This window comes from Spermophilus citellus (genome assembly GCF_964194105.1).
Source record: "Spermophilus citellus genome assembly, chromosome: 17".
In the NCBI taxonomy this organism is placed as follows: Eukaryota; Metazoa; Chordata; class Mammalia; order Rodentia; family Sciuridae; genus Spermophilus; species Spermophilus citellus.
The window spans coordinates 42,085,291-42,111,997 of NC_138199.1; the positions used below are offsets into that span (position 1 = coordinate 42,085,291).

At 44.5% G+C, this 26,707-nt stretch overlaps 1 protein-coding gene across 6 annotated transcripts; it reads left to right on the forward strand.

Annotated features, from left to right (window-relative positions):
* The first annotated feature begins 1 nt into the window (after nt 1).
* MTMR4 (myotubularin related protein 4) lies at nt 2–26,380 on the forward strand. Of its 6 annotated transcripts, none has more exons than XM_081271235.1 (20): nt 2–13; nt 958–1,070; nt 1,441–1,478; nt 5,656–5,745; nt 6,091–6,207; nt 6,763–6,845; nt 8,633–8,793; nt 8,909–9,005; nt 9,143–9,256; nt 10,103–10,299; nt 10,507–10,635; nt 11,146–11,257; nt 11,739–11,934; nt 12,135–12,320; nt 12,399–12,569; nt 12,720–12,874; nt 19,341–20,736; nt 23,335–23,445; nt 23,641–23,729; nt 24,094–26,380. In XM_081271235.1, coding segments are annotated over exons 2-20 (3,621 nt in total). In that variant the 5' UTR covers nt 2–13; nt 958–1,069; the 3' UTR covers nt 24,272–26,380. The 6 variants fall into 6 exon arrangements, with proteins under 6 accessions (XP_081127361.1, XP_081127363.1, XP_081127360.1 ...); XM_081271234.1 differs by lacking the exon at nt 2–13 and adding an exon at nt 269–287; XM_081271237.1 differs by lacking the exons at nt 2–13; nt 958–1,070 and adding an exon at nt 154–287.
* Nucleotides 26,381–26,707: the final 327 nt, after the last annotated feature.

Genomic DNA, 26,707 nt, shown 5'->3' on the forward strand with positions numbered 1-26,707 from the left:
CTCCTCCCTCCAGGTACAGTCTCATCTTTGGGCATCTGATAGGTTAAAGGCTAGGAAGGCGTCTGCCCATTTGACCAATAAGGGGAATGTAGAGTGAGGGCGGCGGCTGCGTGGTGGGGGCAGGGCGGGACTTGGCATGGCTATTGGCCAGGGCGGGCACAGGCCAGAGATGCGATTGGCTGGGTAAAGGGGAACCGTGGTGGGGTTCGAGCTGCGCGACCTCAGCAGCTGCGGGAGACGGAAGTCGTGAGAGCTTTGCTTTGGAGGGTTGGGCGGACACCGCCTGGGTGAGTCACTGTGCCCTGTGCACTGCCAGCCTGGGAACTGGGACCACGTCTTGCCGGGGCCCCGCCCCGGCCCCCACCGGTTTTCTTGAGTCCCGCCTTCTGTCATTCCGGGCTCCGCCTTCGAGTCTTTAGGCTCCACCTCTAGAACCTGGGCACCTGGAATCCCCTGCCAGCCTGGCCTGTCTCTGGGGACCTTATTCCGTAGGTCCGGAAGCCCTGGGCCTTCTAGGCTTGGTCCTTGTTTCCCCTTGTCTCTCTCCGTTCCTCTGAGGCTGCGTGCCAGTGGGCGGTGAGGCAGCACCTCTGGCTTGCCGCTTGCGGGCTCCCCCATGAGGGAGGGTGGGCTGGGGAAGAGAATACTGTGATCCCCGAGGCAGGCAGGACCGCAGATGGAGGCTTTTATCCTTGCAGCCTTTTGCGGAACTCTGCTGCATTGCCCCTGAGTATAGCAGGCAAAAAAGGAGTCAGCGGACCTCTGGTTCCCTAAGTGGGTTTAGGAGGCCTCATCTTGAAATCCCCGTTACTTGGACCCACTAGACAGATGCTGACTCCAAGACCTGACTGGCCTGATTTTGCCCAGATTGTGGTCTTTTGCCCCATAGATTCCACCTCACTTGATGTTAAGTACACTCAGCAGGACTTGTCCAGCCCTATTGCTCTCTTATCACAGGTGGTGGCCCATTCCCTCTTGTCCTCTGCTCTGGACTCTGGAGGTCAAGTGGGTGCTACTCCCAGACTCAGACTGGCAGAACAGTCTTGTGGATTCCCCCACTAGGGCCAAAAGTGAGTCTTAATTGGACATCTTTTGTGTCTTCAGAGTTGGCATTTCTTCTGTTCTCTTGCAAAGAACAGGGGTTGGAGTGTTCTACTTCTTGGTCTGGGAGTCAGGACTCTTGAGTTCTGCTGAATAAATCTGGGTGACACTTCCAGAACTTTGTGACTGACTTCACACTCTGCAGGATCACTTGTTGCTTTCTTTCCATGTAACTCCCATTGTTTCTGTCTGGTATAGTGACTTGTGAAAGGCTGGATCCTCTGTAAGGGAGGAAAATAAGAGTTGAAGAGAGATTTAAGGGTAGATGTGTGGGTTTTGTTGATTCTATGGTGACATCAATGGTGCTATTTACCCTTACATTCTTCTGTTTCCTTATAGTGACAGCAGTCAGCCAGGACCCTCACCACAGTAGAATGGTGAGTACTCTTTCTTTCCTCAAATCATTGTTTTCTGTAACCCTTGTGTCTGTTTCTGTGAAGCCACCCCACCTCTCTTGGACTTTGAGCTCCAAGCTACTTTATTCAGCTCCTAAACATGTTCATATGCACTGGAGGTAAATTAGGGTTTCTTGTCTTTTCTTTTCTTCCCTCACCTTTTTTTGAGGGCCTTGTCCATGCTAGGCAGGTTCTCTACCACTGAGCTATACCCTCAACTCAGGGTTTTTTTTAGATTGAAAGCAGTATAAAACACTGGGATGAGAAATATCTAGAAGTTTTTTTCTGCATGTTCTAAGTCATTCCTTCCCCTTACTATCTATATACCACTGACTTCCTTAGCCTTTCATAACAGCTCTCCTCTTACTTTTCTTGAGTCTCTAGTAAATCTCTGTGTTCCAGTCTAAAAACCATACCTTCTATATTTAAAACCCTTGGACTTCTGGTGGGCCCCTTGAATATTGTGGGTGTTGTGTCAAATGACTCTACCAAAATCATGGGCTTTTTTAGTTCTTAAGTGCTGCTGCTAAGCCACTGTAGACAACAGCTGGCTGAATGTATAGTAGGAAGGCATCCTGAAGGTACCCAAAATATGATGAATCACTAGGGGTTTAGTCCTGTAAATTTCCCATTAACTGCACCTGCTCTTCTTTCACCCCAAGTTCAGGGCACTCCTTATATCCTGAGAGCTAGGAGGAGGAAGCAGTGAGATGAGAAAGGAGTACTAGGCCAGACCAGGCCCTCAACCTGACTGCATCTCTTCAGTTTCTTTCAGATGTCCCCTATGCTTAGGGACAGTTAATACATTCAGTTGGTGAGAAGACTCCCTCCTTCTTCCCTTCCTTCCACAGACATGTGGATCTATGATGGATGAAATATTGGTCTGGTCTCTTCTCAGCAAACCTATTTTAGATTAATTACATACTTTTTCTCTAGGCCTGAAATCTCACTTGAAAACACCATAAGGCTTACTTCTTATAGGTTTGAAAGGTTTTAGTGAGGTAATGTTTGAAACAGCTTGACCTATAAGTAGATGCTTAAAATGTCAGATTTTCTCCTGTTTGTCCCCTCCTCCACAACAAAAGCCCTACTTTCTGAAATTTACTAGACACAGAAAGTTTGGGGTTCCAGCTGTCTCCTTCTGACTGTTAGTGATACTGAGTCCCTTATTGTTTTTTTGTTTTTTAAAGAGAGAATTTTAATATTTATTTATTTATTTAGTTAGTTATTGGCAGACACAACATCTTTGTTTGTATGTGGTGCTGAGGATCGAACCCGGGCCACACGCATGCCAGTCGAGCACGCTACCGCTTGAGCCACATCCCCAGCCCAATTACTTGTTATTCTTTGGACCTTTACCCATTTTTTTCCAGCCCTACCCCTGGGCTTCAAGTTTTGTTTCTGTATAGCTTCTGTGGTCCGTAATGCCAGTTCTTCTCTTTCCCAGACTAAGAAATTTTTTCTCCAAGAAGGATTTTCTTTCCAGAGATCAGAGGATGTGAAACAAGGGAGATATGGAGTCGAAGGAGTAGGGTTGAGCAGGGCCATGAAATAAAAAAACATAAAGGACTTCCTTTCAGGACTATGGATGTCTAACTTGGCACTAGAGTAGGGTCCATTCTAAAGGAACCAAAAGAATTTTTTGAGGTCAGGGGATTGGAGGATGACACTGATGGACCTGGTATGGTGGGTGGTAGTTTTGGAGGGAAGGAACAAGCACTGAACTGGATGGCAAGGGCATGGGATGGAGATACCGGTGAGGTCCATCTTGGGATCCAGAGCTGGCGTTGGGGGAACCTAGGGAGGAGGGGAGGACGGAGAGAAGCTTGTATGATAAAAGAGGAGTGGGTTGAAATGAAAAGGTGAAGGCGGGCTTTCTTCTACCTCCCAGGCAGCCTTGGGCGGTAGCTCTGCTGGCACTCCAGAATGCCCTGGGTTGCCCTCCCACGCGGTTACAGAAAGGGAGGAGCTTGGGTGGGGGCGGGCCCCGCACAGCAGCCCCGCCCTGCCTCCGCCTTCCGGGCGCCATCCCGGGGCTCTCCCTTTGCCTTGCTCCCCTCCCTTCCGCGCTTGTGCTGGAGGGCGGAGCTGGGCCCGCTCCATTGTGGACAGGAGGGGAGAGGCGCGCGGGAGCCTAGCCGGTTCCCCGCCGCTAGCCGCTCGCTCCTGGCCGCCTCTGCTGCACCTGGCAGGCCCCGCAGCCGGGATGCGGCGGGCGCCCGGGCCTGGCGGGCAGCGCAGCGGCTCCGGGGACATGTGCGCTGGCCCAGACTGCCCGCGACCATGAGCCTGACCGCCCGCGTCTCTTGCTCCATGCTTAGCTGCTTCGTAAGTGTTGGCCCTGCCTGCGGCGTCCGGGGGGGGGGCTCCAACGATTGCTGCACTCGCAGCCCCGCCCAGGTCCAGCCTTTGGGATATTAATTTTCAACCCTGCCCCTTCCTCAGGCCCCTGGCCCGACCTGGATGTTTGGGGAATTGGGAGAAGGGTTAGCCCTTTTCTTTCTTGGACTTCCTTCAATCTTTGGATGCTGGGGTTTATCGAAGGCCTAGGATAGAAATTCTATGGCCCATTCTGGTCCTGCAGCCACTGCCCTTGACTGCAGATTTCCAGGCCCCGCCCTACGGGGTACATCCCTTTACCTCCGCCTCTCCATCTTGGTCCCACCCGCTGCATCCTTGCTTGGGGATGTGGGATGTGGCTAGTAGGCTGTGTGGGATGTTAGGGGGCTGGTCAGGGAGCAAAGGATGTTTGTGAGCTGCCTCCTGGGTTCCAGTCCCCTCCCCCTTCCATAATCCTATCCTTCACCTGACATGCCATTCCTTTCTCCTTGACTGTCCCCCAGACAACCTTTCTTTTCTCCATCTTCCCTGCCACTGCAGGGCTCTGTACCTCTGCATCATTCCCAGTCTTCCCCTCCTCCCCTCTGGCTAATGCTCCTTCTCAGCTTCCCCCATCTGTCCTCTCAGATGTTCCCATACACACACACCACACCCCCCCCTCCCCGTGGGTGTCTGCCAGGCCTTCTTTCTTTCTCTCCCCTGGCTGTCCTTGGGTCTTCTTCCTCCAGGTAGTGGATCCCCTCTTTTCTCCTCCCTGGTGGTTAGGAGGGGAGTGACTTCTGCTTGCTATGGGTATACCTCAGGAATTCCCCTCAGAGCAGCAGGCTGGGCAGGTTCTTGGCAGGTAGTGGGGGCTTGATAGCAGTGTGGGCCTAACAGGAAGATAAACTCAGCTCCAAAACATATCCTCCTTTTGAAAGCTCCTTGAAGGCCCTCTAGAGGCTTGCCACTGAATCCCCCCAACCTGTTCCTCTTTGTCTCCTTCACCCACCAGGTTGGCGCTTCAGTGGCTGTAGGTTAGCTGCCACACCTGGCTCCTTTTCCTCAGAAGAGCACTTTCCCACTCCTAGTCTGATCCTTACATTAGTCCCTACCACCCCCCCCTTGGCCCCTCCCCCCGTGGTTTTCTGCACTCTTTCATTTGAAATTTTGATTCCACAGGAGAGTTCCTCCTTGGCTTCCCTCACTCTCCAGTTACGCTTACTAGGCTTGAGTACCCCCTCTATATTACCCTTCCCCACCTCCAACTGAGCCAGGTCTCCTTTCTCTCCTTGGATGTCAGAACCTTTTGGAAGCATGTGTGGGAGCTAGAGGCAGTGGTGCTTGCCTGTAATCCCAGCTACTCAGAAGGCTGAGGCAGGGAGATCACAAGTTCAAGGTTAGCCTGGGTAATTTAGTGAGACTCCTGTCTCAATATAAAAAATAAAAAGGTCTCCGGATGTAGCTCGTGGTAGGGTGCCCTTGGGTTCAATCTCCAGTGGCATTAGAAGAAGAAGGGGAAAAAAATGAGAAAAGCCAGGCACTGTGGCACATGCTTATAATCCCGGTGACTCAGGAGGCTGAGGTAGGAGGATCACAAGCTTGAGGCTGGCTTCAGCAACTTAGTGAGACCCTGTCTCAAAAAATAAAAGGGCTGAGGATATAGCTCAGTGGTAAAGCAACCTGAGGTTCAGTCCCTCACCCCACCCCCCAAAAAAGAAAAGAAGCGAGTGTGTGTATTTGTGTGGGGGGCTGTAGATTTATTAGTGGGAGGAGGGGAATGAATGAGCCTGAAGGGACAAATTGAGCCTGGCAACTCATGGCTCTGGCCTTCCAACAGGGTGAGGAGGGGCCTCCCAGCCTGGAGTATATCCAAGCCAAGGATCTGTTCCCTCCCAAGGAACTGGTGAAGGAGGAGGAAAATCTTCAGGTAAGGAGGAATTAGAGGCTTAGATGGGTAGGGCTCTCTAACTCGTTAAAACATACCCTCTCTCCCCATTCAAAATCTCCAAGAGGTTCTAATACTGAAGCTCTGGCTTCCAGCTCTCTGAAGGGATGTCATAGGGTGGTGTTGAGGGGACATTGTGGAGCCTTTGACCTCAGAGAAGGAAAGGCAGCTTTCCTGTGCAGCGGTTACTTGGTATCGACTGTGGAGAGGATTCTCCTTTGCTGCCTTGGTCCAGTTTTGCCACAGAAGATTCTACAGAGCAGGGACTACAGAGGAGAATGAGGGGCAACACAATTATTGACTGAGGGTTCCTCTGCCCCTTGGCAGGTACCCTTCACAGTGCTTCAGGGAGAGGGAGTGGAGTTCCTGGGCCGGGCAGCTGATGCCCTCATTGCCATCTCTAACTACCGGCTGCATATCAAGTTCAAGGACTCTGTCATCAACGTAAGTTCTTGTCTTGTTTTCCCACATCCAAGTTTAACTCCCTGTGAGGTTCAACGTAATATTGTTCTAATGCTGTACCTGATCATTTCTCCAAAACAAGTTGGAGTTCCTTCTTTTTGTCACCAACCTCTTTCTCCTAGTTGTAAGTCTATTTTCTGTCTCTCAGGCTCATTCTTCCTTTCCCCCCTTTGTTTTACTCTTGCTGGTTCTTCGAAGGAGCATTGTTGGCAAGGTGCAGGCTTTGGGGTTAGCTAAACCTGAGCTCTTTTCCTGTACTGCCACTTACCAGCTGTGTGACCTTGGACAAGTCTTCTAACTCACCTTGATTTTTCTCTTTACAATATAGGGTGAAAATATCTGCCTTGCAGGGTTATTATAATTGTGAATTGGGGCCAGATATGTCAGGGATCCAGCATAGTTACAAGGTGCTTAACAGTTTCTCAATAAATGCCAATTTTCTTACTTCCAATGATACATCAGCATCTGGGACAGAGTGGGGTTGAGGAGTGGTGCTGAGGTGAGGGATCTGAACCTCAGTTTGTCCTTCCTCTGAAGGTACCTCTCCGGATGATTGACAGCGTGGAGAGCCGTGATATGTTCCAATTGCACATTGCCTGCAAGGACTCCAAAGTGGTGAGGTGAGAACAATGGGACCTTACTTAGGTCCCCTCACCCTAGTCTTATGCAGACATCTCTGCTGCAAGTTTCTTTTGAGCAAGAGAGGAAAGATACTATTTTATTTTCCCCATTGGAGGAAAAGGTAAAAACTGTTCTCAGTTGGGAAGGTCAGTTTACTGACCTATAGTGTCTTTTTTTTTTTTTCAGAGTAGAAAGTAGAAGTTTATTAAAAGACAGCAGAAAAGACTTCTCCCGGAGGAAGAAGGGGTCCCAAGAGGTGGAATCCCGACCTATAGTGTCTTGATCTGAAAAAATAGGGATCATATTTAGCTCATGGAGTCATCATGAGGATTAAATGAGATAATGCACATAAAAGCAACTAGGATAATACCCAGTACAGAGCACTCCACATTATTGTTGATTCATCTGTTTATTCATTTAACATACACTTATTGAATACTTCAGACCAGTCTATCTTAGGGAGTAAAAATACAGCAGAAAGCAAATAGATAAAATTTTCTTTCCTTATGGAGCTTATATTCCAGTGGGGAGATTCTGGCATAAATGATAACTATAAAGGAAAAAAATAAAGCAAGGAAGGAGCATGGAGTGCTATGGGGATGAAGATGATAGCTTTAAACAAGTGATCAGAAAAGGTGACTTGAATCAAGACCTGAAGAAAGTGAATGTGTGGATATTTGAGGGAAGAGTATGCCAGACAGAAGAAACAGTGATTGCAAAGGCTCTGAGGTGGGTGTATACCTGTGCCTGCACACTGCAAGAACAATGGCAGGAGACAGTGGACTGGAGTGGAGTGCATGGAGGTGATGATGGTAGAATATAAGGTCTGAGAGCAAAGCAGAGAGTCCCAATGTCTGGCTTCTACTTTGAGAGAATTGGGAAACCCCTGGTGGATTTTGAGCTAAGGAGTGATGTGATCTGAAAAATGTTTTTTGGAATCATCTGGCTGCTGTATTGAGACTAGATGGAAAAGAACAGGAATAAAGCAAGGTAGAAACTGGGAGGTGAGTTAGGAAGTTACTGCAGTTACCTAGGCAAGAGATGGTAGCGTCCCAACTAGGGTGGTGGCAGCCAAAATGCAGAGAGGTCGTCAGATTCTGTGTGTATTTTAAAGGAAGAGGTTACAGGATTTGCTGAAAGATTGGATCATGGGAGAAAAAAGTGACTGAGATGGCTACAAGGAGTATTAGAAGGATGCTTGGTTTAGGGCCTGCCATATGCTCAAATCTGGAGCAGATTCAGAAAGACTCCACCTTGCTCTTTGCCTCACAGAAGCTAAAGTTTGGTTGCTGAAGGAAGACTTAACATGTAGCAGTATGCTATGGAAAGCCATATTGTTTAATATTCCAGGTGCTTAAAATGCAAGAGAAGAAGGAATCTGGAAGAGGATAGGCTAGGAAGGACTCAAGGAAGGAGTGGCACTAAAACCATGTTCAAAGTGTCAGTAGAGACAGGCAGAGACAAGGCATTATCAAGCAGAAGAAGAGAAAGAACAAGGAGGCAGGAGTGATGTGAACAGGATGTCCTGCCTGAAGCAGAAGGCTTGTGTTAGGGAGTCATGGGAAATAGCACTGACAGGTAGGGTAGGAACAGGGAGTGCAGAGATTCAGGGCCATGTAGTAATTTCTAGATTTGACGTAGGGACTCACCAGAGGAGATAAGTATGTCTCAAACACAGAAGTTCTTGGGAATTGTCACAAGAGACAGCTTCTCTTGAGTTCAGGTCAGTGTCCCTTGTCCCTCCCCCAGGGCACATCTGTCCCTTGCCTCTTCCCTTGCCCTGCAGGTGCCACTTCTCCACTTTCAAGCAGTGCCAAGAGTGGCTCACAAGGCTAAGCCGGGCCACAGCAAGACCTGCCAAACCTGAGGACCTCTTTGCCTTTGCCTACCATGCCTGGTGCCTGGGGTTGACTGAGGAGGACCAGCATACCCATCTGTGTCAGCCAGGTGAGCGAGGTGCTTTCTTTGGGAGGCTGCTTCTTATCCCTCAATTCTTGAAACTCCTCCACCCCTAGACATTCACACTCTGGGAAGCTGACAGACTGTGGGGACTGTGTTGCAGGAGATCACATACGATGTCGGCAGGAGGCGGAGCTTGTCAGGATGGGCTTTGACCTGCAGAATGTTTGGAGAGTCTCACATATCAACAGCAACTACAAGTGAGAGGGCAGGGGTGGGGGAACTAAAGCAGGGTGGCACAGCTCCTGGCTCCTGATCCCTCTTCCCATACAAAAATATCCTCTGAGTCTTGTTATCACATAGACCAATTCAATAATCTCCTCTGGTCTTTTCTCAGATTATGCCCCAGTTACCCCCAGAAGCTGCTGGTTCCTGTATGGATCACAGATAAAGAGCTGGAGAATGTGGCTTCTTTCCGTTCCTGGAAGCGCATCCCTGTGGTTGTGTACAGGTGAGATAGTGGGAGATGGAAAATGGAGGCTTTTTTTTTTACTCAGTAGGGAAAGAGACAAAATCTGAGGTTTTTGGCAGCCTGCTGGGAATGGATACGCTTTGGAGAAGTGACGGAAATAATTTAAAAATAAGAATTGCCTTATTTTTTCTTATAAGGATAAGTCTTTTGGGGATTTATTCACTTTACTTATTTATTTACCTATTTTTGAGAGAAAATGTGTATGTATGTGCATGCATGTGCGTGTGTGTGCATATGTGTGTGTGTGTGTATAAAGTATTGCATTAATACAGGAGTTGCAAACTGGCCTGTGGACCAAATCTGTCCTATAGCCTGTTTCATGTACAGCCTGTGAGCTATGAATGGCTTTTACATTCTTTAAAGTGTTATTTAAAACAACATAAAGAAGAATAACAACAGACTGGTTGTGACCTACAAAGCCAAAAATTGTCTGGATTTTTACTGAAAAAGTTTACTGGCCCTTGCACAAGAACATTGTACTAAAATAGAGTGAAACAGGTAGTAATCATGAGGCTTAGAATTGTTCATGTTCTTGGCTCAGATCTTGTTCTCTTGCTGTATGTCTGTACCTGGTGCAGGTTTGATGAGTCAAGGTCATCTTGGGAATACAGAGCCCATTTGAGAAAATATGTGTGATAGCACTTTGTAAACTGTAAAGCTCTCTAGAGATGTTAAAGCTTTTGGTTGCTATTATCATGGCTAGATGAGTTGGTAGTCCCTGCTGGCTCTGGAGACCTGGGTTTGCACCCTTGAGGTCTCTGTGGTAGGCTTCTGGAGGATTGAATGCCAAGAGCATTATGGTTTTTTTTTTTTCTCTTTCGTCAGACACCTTCGCAATGGGGCTGCCATTGCCCGCTGCAGCCAGCCTGAGATCAGTTGGTGGGGCTGGCGGAATGCTGATGATGAGTACCTGGTCACGTCCATTGCCAAAGCCTGTGCCCTGGACCCAGGGACAAGGGCCAGTGGGGGCCCTCTCAGCACTGGGAATAATGATGCCAGCGAGGCATGTGACACTGACTTCGGTAAGGCATAGGTGTTACTAGGCAACAGGCCCCCTCCAGTGAGAGGATGGGAGAAAGATGATACAGAGTGTCTAGGTCCCTGCCTTTTGGAAGGCTTTGGGGTATGAGATGGGTAGTTTTCTAGTTGCACATTGCTCTCTTCTGAGAATGAGTACCAGAGTCAGAGTGTCTAGCTGACCCTGAGTCTTCTTCCTTATGTGTATTTAGATTCCTCTCTGACTGCGTGTTCTGGGGTGGAGAGCACAGCAGCCCCTCAAAAGCTACTGATCCTTGATGCGAGATCCTACACAGCAGCAGTGGCTAACCGTGCCAAGGGTGGAGGTTGTGAATGCGAAGGTATTGCTGTTACCCCAGTGTCTGCAGGCACCCTGTGTTTTGGGGTCTTTGGTGAAGATGTGGTTGGGGGGCAACTTGTGGAGTGGAAAGAACAAACAATTGCTTAGAACTAGGACTCTGCCATTTACTATAGTTGTGTTGAAGTTCTTCATCAAATTTTATTTTATCACCTGTAAAATGGGGATAATATATACCTTGCAAAGTTTTTAGGGTGATTAGAGGCTGCATATATAAAAGTTAGTTGCACAGAGAAGCTACTAGATTTTTTGAGAATTTACTAGATGTTGTCATTCTTACTAGTATTACTGTCATTAATATTACTAGTACTATATAGCACCAGAGAATCCAGAGATAAAAGTTGATTCAGATTTCAAGAGTATATTTGGTTCCCATCTGGAGTGTTCTTCACTGCTGGGGATGTTTGTCCACTAGAACTGCTTTTGACCTCGGTGCCTGGGTGCCTATTTCCAGGATCTGCTTTTATGCTTCACTCTCCTCTCATGTCTACAGAGTACTATCCCAACTGTGAGGTCGTGTTTATGGGAATGGCCAACATCCATGCCATCCGAAACAGCTTCCAGTACCTCCGAGCTGTGTGTAGCCAAATGCCAGATCCCAGCAAGTAGGTGTTCCCTGCTGTGATTGCAAATCCCTCCAGTCTCATTCTTTACTCAGTACTTTTTGTTCTTGGAAGATTTTGAGGAGATGGGAAATTTGGAGGTACAGGAGACCTCAGAGCCTAGGTGGAATTGGGTACAGTGGACCAGTTCCAAGAATACTACTTCTCAGCCAATACTTTGGCACTGTCACAGGACATTGGATTCTTTTTGTTTAGATCAGTTGTCCTACTCAAAGAACATAGAGAACTGGGGAGAGAAAGTGGCTAAATGTGCTTGTCATGCTTTCTAATTCCTTTTTAGATTCTAAGAGGCTCCTTTCTGCCTCAGGTCCTATCTTCCCTACCTTCTTGCTAGGTACTTTTAGCAAAAAGGCCGTGGGTGGACCTCTGGGTTCCAGCTCTTACTGGGGATTTTGTTGGGTTGAACTGTCTGTGTGTAGCCCTAGTACCCTTAGTGATGGGCTTGATTTCTGTTCTTGCATAGCTGGTTGTCAGCACTGGAAAGTACCAAATGGCTGCAGCACTTGTCAGTGATGCTAAAAGCAGCTGTGCTGGTGGCTAATACAGTAGACCGGGAAGGCCGGCCTGTGCTGGTGCACTGCTCTGACGGATGGGACCGGACACCGCAGATTGTAGCCCTGGCCAAAATATTACTGGACCCGTATTACAGGACATTGGAGGTATTGAGAGGGGGTCAGGTATAAGGGAGGAGGGATGGTGGTGGGTTCTGAGGAACTGTCTTGGGAATCTTTTGGTAGAGGACGTTAGTTCAGTCCTGTTCTTCTTTGAAGGCACCAGCTCCTTGCTTTGGGCAGTCCTCTGGGAAGTAGCACAATAGCCTTTCCAGAGAGACCCCATGCTTGGACTGTTTCCTTTGCAGGGCTTCCAAGTGTTAGTGGAGTCTGACTGGCTGGATTTTGGGCACAAGTTTGGAGACCGCTGTGGCCACCAGGAGAATGCAGAGGACCAAAATGAACAATGCCCTGTGTTTCTCCAGTGGCTCGATTCTGTTCATCAGTTGCTTAAGCAGTTCCCCTGTGTGTTTGAATTTAATGAAGCATTCCTGGTAAGTCCTAAAACCTGTGACCAGGGTGGGGGGAATGGCATCTTGAGGCCCCCAGGTTAAGCTGTCTTGGCTCTCTAGGTAAAACTGGTACAGCACACGTACTCTTGTCTCTATGGCACATTCCTGGCGAACAACCCCTGTGAGCGAGAGAAGCGCAATATTTACAAGCGAACATGCTCTGTGTGGGCGCTCCTGCGAGCTGGCAATAAGAACTTTCATAACTTCCTTTATACGCCTGGCTCAGACATGGTAAGTCCAAGCCATTTTCCTGTGAATGCAACTTAGAAATCAGTAGGGTGAAGAGGCTGAGTCAGTGGGGAGAATAGAGAGCCAAAGGCTTAGGGAAGGAGAAGGGACCAGGAATATCTTACAAAATGCTAATATTGGGCCACTCCCTAGGTCCTGCATCCCGTTTGTCATGTGCGAGCCCTTCACCTCTGGACAGCTGTTTATCTGCCTGCATCATCTCCGTGCACACTTGGAGAAGAGAATATGGATCTTTACCTTTCCCCAGTGGCCCAGAGCCAGGAGTTTTCTGGCCGCTCTCTGGACAGGTGAGAAAAGCCCTTGTTCTCTCTCTACCAGAAAGGTAGTAACTGATTCCTATCTTGCCTAAAAGTCATTTTTCTTCTTTTAATGAGCTATTTAAAAGCAACTTCTTGAATCAGTTAAAGAAGAAACATGGGTATAGACTCATGGCTAGCCTGGGATACACTCTGTGTGTTTTCAAGGTCTTCTCTTAAGATAAGGTTGGTTACCTTCTTTCCTGGGGCTGCTATCACCCCATGTGACATACCCAAGCAAGGGAGAGGAGAATGAAAAAGAAAGGACTACTTCATGAAGATTTTTGGGAATGTTGTTGATTTTTGTTCACTTAATACAAGGCATGGGAAGCTTGCTATCTTGGTAACCTTTACCTTTACAATGTTTTTAGCTTCCAGAAGCATCTGACTCTTGGGGAAATGGGTTCCCAGCAGGGAGATGGCCTTTACTCCCTCAGAAACAGGCCAGAAATTAAAACAAGAAATTAAATAAATTTTCTGGTTGAATTTTTGTGGGAAAGAGGGATGGAGGCTGTTTAATTTATAAAAGCAATCCTTGTTTCTTATTTAAAAAAAAAAAAGTCAAACAATATAAAAAGAGATAACAAAAGTACTTGCTCCTGATACTTGTCCCCACTGATGTCTATTGTCAAACACTTCCAGTTGTTTTTCTCTCTTTATCTCTTCCTTTTTTGCAGTACGGGATTGAATCCAGAGCCTCATGCATGCTAGCCAGGCACTTTACCGCTGAGCTTTATGCCCGGCCCCCAGTGTGGATGAATCTATGTAGAGATATTTGTAAACATCTCTATATAGGTACACCTGAATCCCCCAGGTGCAAGCTGTCTTGGCTCTCTAGGTAAAACTGAAACAGCATACATACTCCTGCCTCTATATTATATTTGTTTTTAAAAAACAAAACCTGAATGTTTTGCATATCATCCTGCAATTTTCCCCCACTTTGATCAGGCTGTCATCCCATGACAATACATATAAAGCTACTTTATTGTTTTTACTATTTAAAAAAGAAATATTTTTCCTGTGGGGGATCAAACCCATAACAAAAAAATCATGGTAAAATACATTTACCATCTAAGCCAATTTTAAATATATAGTTCAGCTGGAGGCATAGCTCAGTGGTAGAGGATGTTCTTAGCATGTGCATAGCATGGGTTCAACCCCCTTTCAAATGTGCATTTTAATAATATTTTTTATCCATATATCTTTGCATTTGTGCTAGTATTTTTGTTAGATTCCTAGAAACAAATATGCTGTGTTCAAAGCATGTGCATACTTCAAATTTTGATATTTGTTTATTAGATGAAGGTTTTTAAAGTTAAAATGTAACATTCTTGGTTGAATATTATAAAAGATGACAAACCCCAACATTTTAAGTTTTTGATTTTAGTTTTTTTTTTCTTTGTAGTGCTAAAAATTAAATCCAGGGCCTTGTGTGTGGTAGGCAAGCACTGTACCTCTGAGCTACACCCCAAGTCCAGTTTTAGGGTCTTTTGAGTTGAGTTCATTGTCAGGGGATAGGCTTTGGAATTCTGTGATTTTCCCCTTTCCCCATACTATTGCAGAATTTGGGTTTAGGTTCAAAAGTTTATTTTTCCAGGGAAAAGCTTTTTATCAGATTCTTTCTATTGTGGGTGGGGGTGTTACCAGGGATTGACTCAGGGGCACTCAACCACTGAGCCACATCCCCAGCCCCATTTTGAATTTTATTTAAAGACAGGGTCTCACTGAGTTGCTTAGCACCTCACTGTTGCTGAGGCTGACTTTGAACTCTCAATCCTCTTGCCTCAGCCTCCTGAGCTGCTGGGATTATGAGTGTGTGCCACCATGCCTGGATTTTCAGATTTTTAATAAGCTCTAGGATCTGTTTAATAATCATTACCTTAAGTTAGTAGCTTATTTCTTTAATACTTGCAAATGGCAACTTGGGGTTGTGGCTCAGTCGTAGAGCACTTTCCTACATGTGTAAGGCACTGGGTTCAGTCCTCAGCACCAATAAATAAATAGATAAAATAAAGGTATGTATCCATCTATAACTAAAAAAATACTTACAAATGGCTTAGTGTTTTACAAGGTTTTGTGGGCTATTACAAAGAATAGAAGATACAGATCCTACTTTGAAGATACTTTTAAGCTATAAGATAAAACACAGAACAACTAGAGAACAATTCTAAGCATCTAAGCAAGTAAAAATGTGCGTATTTCAAAGCTGTTTGAGAAATGAGATGCTTTAAAGTATCATTTGGTGACTATTTTACTCAGGAAATTTTCATGAAGGACCAGATAGGAGCAATGTCATTTTTTTACATCCCAGATGCCTAGCTCAGGGCCTGGTTCATAATAAGTGCTTTAGTAAATTTTTAAGTGGGCAAAAAAATGCATGGGACATAGGGGATTGTGGGGTTTGTAATAAGGCAGGCAGAGAGAGGTCCAAAGGAACTGGGTACGTGGAGAATTTTGAAAAACAAATTTCTCTGGAGCTGGCAGAGGTTGAAAAGGGGTTAGTCTGAGAAATGGAAAGATATATATGGGACAGGTCACTGAGTACTTTAAGCATTAAAAAAGTTATTTTGATTTATTTGTCAAAAGTCAGCGTAAGAAGTTATTGTGACGTACTGATGATGGGATTTTTGGAGAGCTTATCAGTGAGCAGGGTAGTTAGAGGCACAGAGACCAGCCAGCATCATTGTAGTAATTCAAATATAAAGAGAACAGTCCCTGGAAAAGAGGATTCAATTCAGAAACAATAGTAAAGTTATTAGCAAACTATGGAATTGGTTGAAATTTGAAGAATTGAAGTGCAGAGTGAAGTCTCTTCAAAGTCAAGATAGGTCCCAAGTGTCTGAGCTTAGAAAGTCAGAGAATCTTAGTGCCACCAATGTTCATTGAAAAGGTGAGAGGAGCTGGGAATGGTGGCTCATGCCTATAATCCCATTGTCTCGGAGGCTGAGGCAGGAGGCTTTCAAGTTCAAAGCCATTCTCAGCAATTTAGCGAGACCTTGTCTCAAAATAAAATATAAAGGGTGGGGATGTAGCTCAGTGGTTAAGCAACCCTAGGTTCAATCCCTGGTACCAAAAAAGAAATGAAAAGGTAAGAGGGCAAACCAGTCTGGGGGAGAAAGAGGTGTTACAGGGAAGTGGGTATTTAAATGTTAGTTGATAGCAAAGGGGTGTGTTGTAAGCAGCTCAAAAAGGTGCTTTGGGTTTAGAGGAATAAATGATATAAGGATTTGAAAGGAATGGGTTTCTGTAGCAACTGACCTGACTTCCTTTGGTTTTACCTTTCTCTAGATCAGAAATGTTGTGTTTACTTTCCTCTTCTTCCACTGAAGTCTAGTACATTTGATACCCAGCTCAAATCCTACCATTTCAGTGTAGCCTTCCCTGACCACCTGAGCTGGATGAACTCTCCTCCTTCTAAGTTCCTCAGGCATGACTGTCTATTCCAGCATCACTGATTAAACCTATGGTGCACAAAGGAGTCAGTTGTGGAGGATGGCAGGCTATTGCTGTTTGATTGTGGGTAATGAGTACATGGGAGTTACTAATAGTCTTCTTTTGTATGCTTAAACGTTCCCATAGTAAAAAGCAAAACAAGAAAAGAAAAAAAGAGAAAGTTGTGGTATTTCTTTAAAAAATACACTGGGCTTGGGATATAGCTCAGAGAGTGCTTGCCTACCATGTGGGAGGCCCTGGATTCTATCTCCACCACCACAATAATAGTGATAATAATATCAGAAAAAATACAGGTGTGTAGGCCTAATTCTTGTTCATCTCATTTAGTAGATCCTGGATGGACCCTGGAAGCTCCTGATATATACCATTTAGCCCTACTGATCTGTTCCATTCACTTGGAACTTACCAATGGAAACTTGATGTTAGGTTCTGAGCTCATTCACTCTGCACATTATGTGCCTGGTTCTATGCTAGGTACTGGGGATTCAAATAAGACACAGTCCAGCTCTTGTGGAATTTCAGTAGAGGGAAATAAATGAGTAAACAGTAAATGCAATAACACATTATAAGAAGCACTGTGCAATTTTTTTTTTTTTAATGGGGCTGGGGATGAGGCTCAAGCAGTGGCGCGCTTGGCATGCGCGGGGCGCTGGGTTCGATCCTCAGCACCACATAAAAATAAAATAAAGATGTTGTGTCCACCGAAAACTGAAAAAAAAATATTTTTTCGTTGTAGTTAGACACAATACCTTTATTTTACTTATTTATTTTTATGTGGTGCTGAGGCTCGAACCTAGGGCCTCACCCATGCTAGGCAAGGACTCTACCGCTGAGCCACAACCCCAGCTCTGCAATATGTTTTTTTATTTTTTTGATGGACCTTTATTTTATTTATTTATATGTGGTGCTGAGAATCAAACCCAATGCCTCACACGTAGGCAAGCGCTCTACCACTGAGCCACGACCCCAGCCCTGAGCAATGTGTTTTAATGCACATTATTTTTGTTTAATCCTCATGGTATCTTTAGGAGGTGGGTACTTTAACCTTTCTTAGAGTTTTCAAGCTGGGATTTGAACCCTGGCTATGAGACTTCAGAAACTGTAATAACCACTGGTTCTGCCTTTCTGGAATTTCCTGCCATTTTATTTGTCCAAAACCAAAACAAAACAAATTAGCCAAATGTGGTGGTCCCAGCTACTCAGGAAACTAAGGCAGGAGGATCACAAGTTTGGGGCCAGCCAGGCAACTTAGTGAGGCCCTGCCTCAAAATTAGAAAAAAGAAAATGAAATTTGATCACAAAGCTAGGCACAGTGACACATGCCTATAATCCTGTCAAGTCAGGAGGCTGAGGCAGAAGGGCTGCAAGTTTGAGACCAGCCTCAGCAACTTGGCAAGACCCTGTCTCAAAAAAAAAGAAAAGGCTAGGGATGTAGCTCATTGTAGAGCACCCCTGGGTTCAATCCTCAGTACTAAAAAACAAACAAACAAACAAACAAACAAAAATTTGATGAGAAAAGTAATCTTTTTTTTAAAAAAATTTATTATTTTTTTATGTGGTGCTGAGGATCGAACCCAGTGCCTCACATATGCTAGGTGAGCACTCTTCCTCTGAACCACAACCCCAGCCCATGAGAAAAGTAATCTTAAAAATATATTTAAAAGATTTATTTATAATAAAATTTCAAAAGTCAGCTACTTAAAATAAGCTATATTGTATACCTTCAGGGGTATACTCTATGAGCCAAAGTGACTAAGGCATCTGAAAAGAGGAGCCCACTGATTTCTGTTTTCTGGTGAATTTCCTTTAATTTTCATTGCTCTAAGGACTTTGAACTACATTAAAAGTCAGGATAGGGGGCTAGGGTTGTAGCTCAGTGGTAGAACACTTGCCTAGCATGTGTGAGGCATAGGGTTCAATTCTCAGTACCACATATAAATAAAATAAAATTAAAGGTCCATTGACCACTAAAAAAATAAAAATAAATTTTAAGAAGTCAGGATGGTCATTCTAGAAAATATCTGAGTACTTTTGAGGTCATCTTAATAAGTCTGGGTGGTTTCCTATATTTTGAATCCTTATGGCACCTCTTTATAAGGTATAATTTATTACCTTTTTTTCCTCCACTACTGGGGATTGAACCTAGGATATTCTAGGACTGATCTACATTGCCAGCCCTTTTCATTTTTTATTTTGAGACTGAATGCTGCTAAATTGCCCAGTCTGGCTTCTAACTTGGTGATCTTTCTCCCTTAGCCTTCCAATTGTGTATACCACTGTGCCCAGCTTTAACATTTTATAGAGGGGGAAATCAAGTATCCAACAAGTTAAATAACTTACTTATAATTGTATAGCTCATCAGTATTGGTGCTTATGTCATCTAGCTCCGGAACCAGTCTTCTTTCTATCTTATTCTGATGGAGAATATGGGAAATTAGGTTTGAGGCTCAGGTGTGGTCCTGGCTAGAATAGTAGATTTAGAAGGCATCAGCATAGCAGGCAGTTGAAACTATGAAAGTGGTTGATATTGCCCAGGGAAGTTGTATGGGTTGAATACTGACAAAGCTGAAGACAGATCCTGGGTTCTTAACAATGAAATCCATGTTTTTTCCTTTTTGCAGTTTTCTTTCATGGAACATTGGTTATTTGTAACCTTAAATGTTGTTTTTTATCTTGTGGACTCTGGCTTTGATACTGCTCTTAAGACCTGATTCTGTATTTTGGAGATGGCTCCCATTTCCTGAGCTGGAGTTGTTAAATTTGTATAGGGCTGGGGATGTGGCTCAAGTGGTAGCGTGCTCACCTGGCATGCATGCGGCCTGGGTTCGATCCTCCGCACCACATACAAACAAAGATGTTGTGTCCACCGAAAACTAGAAAATAAATATTAAAATTCTCTCTCTTAAAAAAAAAAAAGTTAAAAAAATAAAAATAAATAAATTTGTCTGTATATTGGAGATGGTACCCATTTCCTGAGCTGGAGTTGTTAAATTTGTCATTCTAGGTTACCTAAAACCAGATCCATGGACGATCTTCTTTCTGCCTGTGACACAAGCAGCCCCCTGACTCGCACATCCAGTGACCCTAACCTGAATAACCACTGTCAGGAGGTCAGAGTTGGCTTGGAGCCCTGGCACAGCAATCCTGAAGGATCAGAGACAACCTTTGTGGAATCCGGGGTAGGAGGTCCCCAGCAGACTGTAGGAGAAATAGGCCTTCCTCTCCCTCTGCCCAGCAACCAGAAAGACTACCTGAGCAATAAACAAACTTTTAAGAGTCACAAAAGCTCTTCTCTAAGTTATAAGCTGCTTAATACTGCTGTGCCCCGGGAAGTGAAGAACACCTGTGATCCTGAGATCCAAGTCCTGGAAGAGACTAAGGCACCAGCTCCAGACCCTCCTGCTCAGGATGAGCTGGGTAGGACTTTCAGTGGCTCAGGAGAGCCACCTGAGCCTGAAACAGAAACCATCAGTGTGCCCTCCAAGATCACTCCCTACAAGTATGGCGAAGTTTGTGATTTTCCTCAGTCTGCCCAGGACTCTCTTATGGGTGCCGCCCAACAGGCACAGATAGAATCTGTGCTAGGTGTGACCTCCAGATGTGTTCTGAATCAGAGTCTGGGCAACCTTTGCAATCCACCGAGTGCTGCCTGCCAAACTCCTCTAGAGCCAAGCACCGACTTCCTCAACCAAGATCCCCCAGAGTCTGTGGCAGGTATCTCCCATCAGGAACAGCCCAGTTCTGTGCTGGATCTGATCCGTAGGGAGGAAGACACTGGCAAGAAAGGAAATAATAGGAGTGGGCAGTTACTGGAAAATCCTCGCTTTGGGAAAGTGCCATTGGAATTGGTCCGAAAACCAATTTCTCAGAGCCAGATCAGTGAGTTCTCTTTCTTAGGGTCCAACTGGGACAGCTTCCAAGGCTTGGTGACTTCATTCCCAAGTGGGGAGACTACCCCTCGGCGGCTGCTTTCCTATGGCTGCTGTAGCAAGAGGTCAAGCAGTAAGCAGATGAGGGCCACAGGGCCCTGCTTTGGGGGCCAGTGGGCTCAGAGAGAAGGTGTGAAGTCACCTATCTGTTCTAGTCATTCCAATGGACACTGTACTGGCCCAGGAGGAAAAAACAACCGGATGTGGTTGTCTGGTCACCCAAAGCAAGTCTCCAGCACAAAGCCTGTCCCACTGAGCTGCCCTTCTCCAGTGCCTCCACTCTACCTGGATGATGATGGACTCCCCTTTCCCACAGACGTGATCCAGCATAGGTTACGGCAAATTGAAGCAGGGTACAAGCAAGAGGTAGAGCAGCTACGTCGACAGGTGCGTGAGCTTCAGATGAGACTGGATATCCGTCACTGCTGTGCCCCTCCAGCAGAGCCCCCTATGGACTATGAGGATGATTTTGTAAGTATTCACCAATTGCCATTCATCCCTTCAGTTATTCTATTCATTTAGCCCTCCATCCATTCAGCATTCATTTATTGAGCACTTGCTGAGTGTCACTGGGCTTGGGCTATAGAATGAAAGGCAAGTAAACATCTTGAAAGTTGTTGTATTATGATTGAGGAAGGTATTAGGTGTTAGGGGGTTAAGAGTGGAATGAGAGGTCAAGGAAGGCTGTCTTGAGAAGATAATGCTTGAGTTGAATGAAGAATGTGTGATATATGTTGCTAGATATACAGTGAAAAAGAAACATTTGCAAAAGCAAGGAGGTAACAGGTCCTGCAGTGGCCTGGCTTAAAGAGTTGAGTATGTGGCCGTTTGGGTGCAGGCATGCATACATATTTGTGCTGGGAACTGTGAGGGAGAGGTGAGTGATATGGTGGGGAGGTGGAGAATTAGACAGGGATTGGAAGGGTCAAGTATCCTTCTTGTTTGGATTTTTACCCTCAAGGCAATGAAATTTTAGGCCAGTGGGAAACATCTTCAGATTTATATTTTAAGAAAACTACTCTTGTAACAGTGTAGAATTTTAAAATATTTTAAGTTCATCATTTTTTTGGATGTAGAATTCTGAACTTATACAATTTGAATAAGCCTTTACGTACGTGTGTGTGTGTGTGTGTGTGTGTGTGTGTGTGTGTGAGAGAGAGAGAGAGAGAGAGAGAGAGAGAGAATTATATTGGGGATTGAACTCAGGGTCTTGCATATGGTAAGCAGGCATTCTGTCACTGAGCAAGAGCCTAATCAACAGTGTAGGATTTTGTTTTTTATTTTTGGTACTGGGGATTGAACTCAGGGGCACTTGATCACTGAGCCACATCCCCAGCCCTATTTTATATTTTATTTAGAGACAGAGTCTCACTGAGTTACTTAGTGCCTAGCAGTTGCTGGGGCTGGCTTTGAACTTGTAATCCTCCTTTCTCAGCCTCCCGAGCCGCTGGAATTACAGGCTAGTGCCACCATGCCTGGTTCAGTGTAGGAGGTTGGATCCAGACTGAGAGGCTGGTTAGGATATTTTGGAACAATCCTGGTGAGAGCTGAGGAGGACCAGGCAGGCTTTACTGTGTTGGGTTGCTTCAGGTTCTCGCATGACAATCCTGGGGGAGCTTCTAGGATCCATTCTCTCCCCCATTTTTTTTTTAACCTTTGCTTTATTTATTCATTTTGTTATGTGGAACTGAGAATCTAACCCAGTGCCTAACATGTGCTAGGCAAGTGCTCTACCGCTGAGCCACAACCCCCGCCCTCCCCCATAATATTTTGCTATATAGGCACTTCCATTCCATCTGTTAAGGCACTCCCACTTGTCTTCTGCCCACATCTCTCTAGTGGCGTGGATGGAGCTAACAACTTAATATTCAGGGTAATGCTTTTAAACTGAAGTCAGAAAACTCAATTTTTTTAAAGGCCAGATAGCAAATATTTAGGGTTTGTGGGGGCCATACCATCTATGTCATAACTATGTGGCCTTTGTAGCACAAAAATAGCCATAGATGAGGCTGGGGTTGTGGCTCAGAGGAAAAGCACTCACCTAATATGTCTGAGGCTCTGGGTTCGATCCTCAGAACCACATAAAAATTAAATGAAGGTACTGTGTCCACCTACAACTAAAGAATAAATGTTTAAAAAAATAGCCATAGGGCTGGGAATGTGGCTCAGGCGGTAGCGCGCTCGTCTGGCATGCATGTGGCCCGGGTTCGATCCTCAGCACCACATACCAACAAAGATGTTGTGCCCGCCGAAAACTAAAAAAAAATAAAGATTAAAAAAATTCTCTCTCTCTCTCTCTCTCTCTCTCTCTCTCTCTCTTTCTCTCTGTCTCTCTCTCTTTAAAAAAAAAAGAAAAAGAAAATTCTCTCTCTCTCTCTCTCCTCTCTCACTCTCTCTTTAAAAAAAAAAAAAGCCATAGATGATTAACATAAATGAATGAATTAGGCTATGTTCTAGTAAAACTTGATTTACGAAGATGGGCTGGATATATTGGCCTATATTGTAAATATTGGCTTGTGGGCCAATTTGCTAATGCCTGGTTTAGGATGCAACAAGAGAGAGTCTTTCTGCCCTGTGATATAGCATACTGATTAAGAGCATGGGTCTGAAGCCAGAATATTAGGTTCAAATCCAGCTTTACCACTTACCAAAACTTAAATCTATCTTTCTGCCTTCCTTCCTTCCATTGAACTCAGGGATGTTTAATCAACTGAGCCCCATCCCCAGCCCGTCTTTTAAAATTTTTTCATTTTGAGACAAGGTCTTGATAAGTTGCTGTGAGCCTCACCAAGTTACTGAGACTGGCTCTGAAATTTCAATTCTCCTGCCTCAGCCTCCTGAGTCCCTGGGATTTCAGGCATGTGCCACAATGCCTGGCATGAAACTTAATTTTCCTCTGGCTTAGTTTCCTTATTTGTAAAATGAGGATAAAAGTACTACACAGTGCAAAACTATTGTGAGGAATTAAACAAGTTTATGTATATAATGTACTTAGAATGGTGCCTGGCACGTAGTAAACAGCATTAGTGGTGATGAAGGTGATATTGATATTTTCTGCCTTTTTTTCAGACATGTTTGAAGGAGTCAGATGGCAGTGATACAGAAGATTTTGGCTCTGATCACAGTGAAGACTGCCTTTCAGAAGCAAGTTGGGAACCTGTGGATAAGAAGGAGACTGAGGTATGTCTAGGCAAATATGTGGTGGGTGCTTAATGTGAGCTAATGAGTTATATTTCTCAGAGATAAGTCACATGCTGTAGACTGACCTTTCCCCCAGATGCATGTCATTTTCACCTGGGCTGCTCTCCTTGTTGTAATGTTGCTCTTCCATTCTATTGACAAGGACCTAGGATTTTTCCTTGTGCCTTTTGTTAGGTGACTCGCTGGGTTCCAGACCATATGGCATCGCATTGCTATAACTGTGACTGTGAATTCTGGTTGGCCAAACGAAGACACCATTGCAGGTAAGATGTTCTGTGTGACTCATAAAATAGTGCAGTACATAGGGGCTGAGGCTCAGTGGTAAAGTGCTTGCCTTGCGATGTGTGAGGTACTGGGTTCAATCCTCACATTCAATTCACCACATAAAATAAATAATGATACTGTGTGGTCATCTACAACTAAATAAATATTAAAAAAAAAAAACAGTGCAGCACATAGTTACTGAACTAATTTGAATTACTCTGAAAATGGAGATATAAAGCCTTATAGGAATCATGTTTGCACCGACCTTTCTCTTTGTTCATTCATGGAAGGCCTTTTAGATTGTAATTCTTTCTCAGCATACTGGCATTTCTGATTAACTCTTCCTTCTTTGTGTTTTGGCAGAAATTGTGGGAATGTATTTTGTGCTGGATGCTGCCACCTGAAGCTGCCCATTCCTGATCAACAGCTCTATGACCCAGTTCTCGTCTGTAACTCATGTTACGAACACATTCAAGTATCTCGTGCCAGGGAGCTCATGAGCCAACATCTGAAGAAACCCATTGCTACAGCTTCCAGTTGAATGCAAAGGGGATGACCTGTCCAGTTTTAACAGGTTTGAAGGGAAGATCTGCTTCAGGTGTAGTTTGAAAGGTTCCTTGGTATGGCTCATGAAATCACAGAGCTCAAAGATATCATCTTGAGAAATCCTACTTGGTACTTTGAGACTGGAGCAGAGGAATTTCAATTTGGCGGAGGTCCTTTTCTGGAGAGACCCTCAACTTAGGGTAATGGTCCTGATCCAGACCCAGAGTCTGGAAGCTTAATGTTGAGTTGGTGACTCCAGCTTCTTTCTCCTGGGGGGTCACAAGATGATGATTTCATAGATACTGCCTGGTGCAAGGTGTCCAAACAGCAATAGAAAGGCATATGTATAACCAAACTGCAAGTGATAACCAGACCCATTTCTCCTCCACCTTGAAAAAAGCAGATTATAGTATACAAGATAGGAATTCCTATCCGATTCGAGATGAATTCTTTTCTGTACCTCTGTGCTCTGTGTCTGTGCATGAAGGCTCAGTCTTTAGAGGCACTCCCTCTAGTTGCAATTAGTACTGTCTTTCTGTGGAGTATGGTTTAAAGACTGGTTGGCCAAGTGGAGGTTTCAATGTATTTTTCACTTGGCTCATCAGCCAGCATCAGTGAATATTCAGTTTAGGGGGACAGTTCTAGGGAGTGAGACATTTTTGGGAGCAGAAGAAAACTCTGCTGATGTTTAGTCTTGGAAAAAATCAGAGCTGTGAAGGCAGTGGTCACTCTGTTATGCCAAGGCAGCTCTGGAGGTATGCACTGTGAATGAGAAGGGAGAAGCAAAAATTATCTTGTGAAATATCTGCTGATTGTGCCCTACCCTTCGCACCTGACTTTTCCTAGTTGTCCTGGTGCTAATACAGGAGCTCCACCTTGATCCTCTCCTGGCATGAAAATAAAACAAAGGTTTTTGTTGTTATTCCATTGCCCGTTTCCCCCATGTTGTCTTTCCCTTGGCTGCTGCCTCCTCTGAGTCACACTGCTTCTTATCCTGAACACTTGACACCTTGAGGGTAGAATTTAGCGTTTGGTTTTTACCTCCTAGAATATGCTGTTTGGTATGTGAGGGTTTCAGTACAAATGCTGCTGTCTATTTTTGTGCACTTAACAATGGAACCCAAACAAGAGAATGAAGCCTTGATACCAAAATTGGGAGAGAAAATGTGTCCATGTGGACCAAAAAAAAAAAATTTTTTTTATTTTGGTTTTGATTTTGTTTTTTCATCTTAATATGTACCAGTGGCACTTAACCAAAAGATAGTGATGTAGCCATGTACTGTGGTTGGGACAGATACAGTCTCCTTGTTCTATAATGAAACCATTAGGATTTCCTTTATACATTTTCCTTAAGTCATTGGTGTATAAAAGGCAAATGACATTTAGGCTTATTCTGTTTTAAAACTGTGGTAGTTGTCTTTCTCACTGCTACTTTCATGTTGCTTTCTAGAAAAAAAAATTCATTCCAAAATAACTAGAATCTGCATTTAGAATAAGAATTGTTATTTGTCCTGCCCTTTTCTTCAGTCTACAGAGAAGCATCTGTGCTGCTTTTATACTTACCATGGATGTAACCTAAAAAGTTTTGGCGTATTTAGGTCAGCCTAGCAGAACTTTTTTTTTTTTTTTTTTCCCATTTAAATGGAGCTGAATAATGGAGATTTTGTGTCTGGGAAATTCCTGAGATCATTGAAAAAGTAACAAACTCTTCCTTGTCTCTGATACATAAAATTCTTTTAACCATTTTCTCAATCATTAAAAATTACTGCCAGTCATGAGTGGCTTTTTAATTAACTTTACTTTGATTGCACTTCACTCTGCCTGTTTTCAGGGGGAGTAATATTGGTAACATTTGGGGAGACTGTATCTGTCTATTTTGTGTGGCTGTTTTGAGGGATTATCCCATCAGTGAATAAACTGCATGGCCTTGGAGAGAGACTCTGGGCTTTTGGCTCAGATCCGTTCATCAAATACTCCTTTCAGAGCTGTTGTGGGTGTAAGTGACATGATGTGGCCAAAAATCCAAACTGTGCAGTTGCGTTGTGACAAACATGCAATGTGCTGTAAAAACTCAATACAGTTTAAATAAAATCTCTATATTAGTGCTGCTTTGTTGGGTCTTTTTATTCCTTTTAGTTTTTAAGTAAACATATTCATTGTTCTTTTGACCATGAAAAAAGGACTAAAACATTAACCTCTTTCCTCTAACAATTTCCATTTTTAAAATGGACTCTTTTTTTAAAAAATCAGCACAGCTTTTGTTGTATTTGAGCTTATTGATTGGTTAGGGATATATTTACTCATTTTCAGTTTTATGGGGCTTGGGATGGAACCTATAGTCTCCTGCATCTAGGCAAGAAACTCATTGGAGCTACATCCTCAACCCTGAATAGATTTATTCTTAAGGATTCTATAGAATTCTGTCCCATCT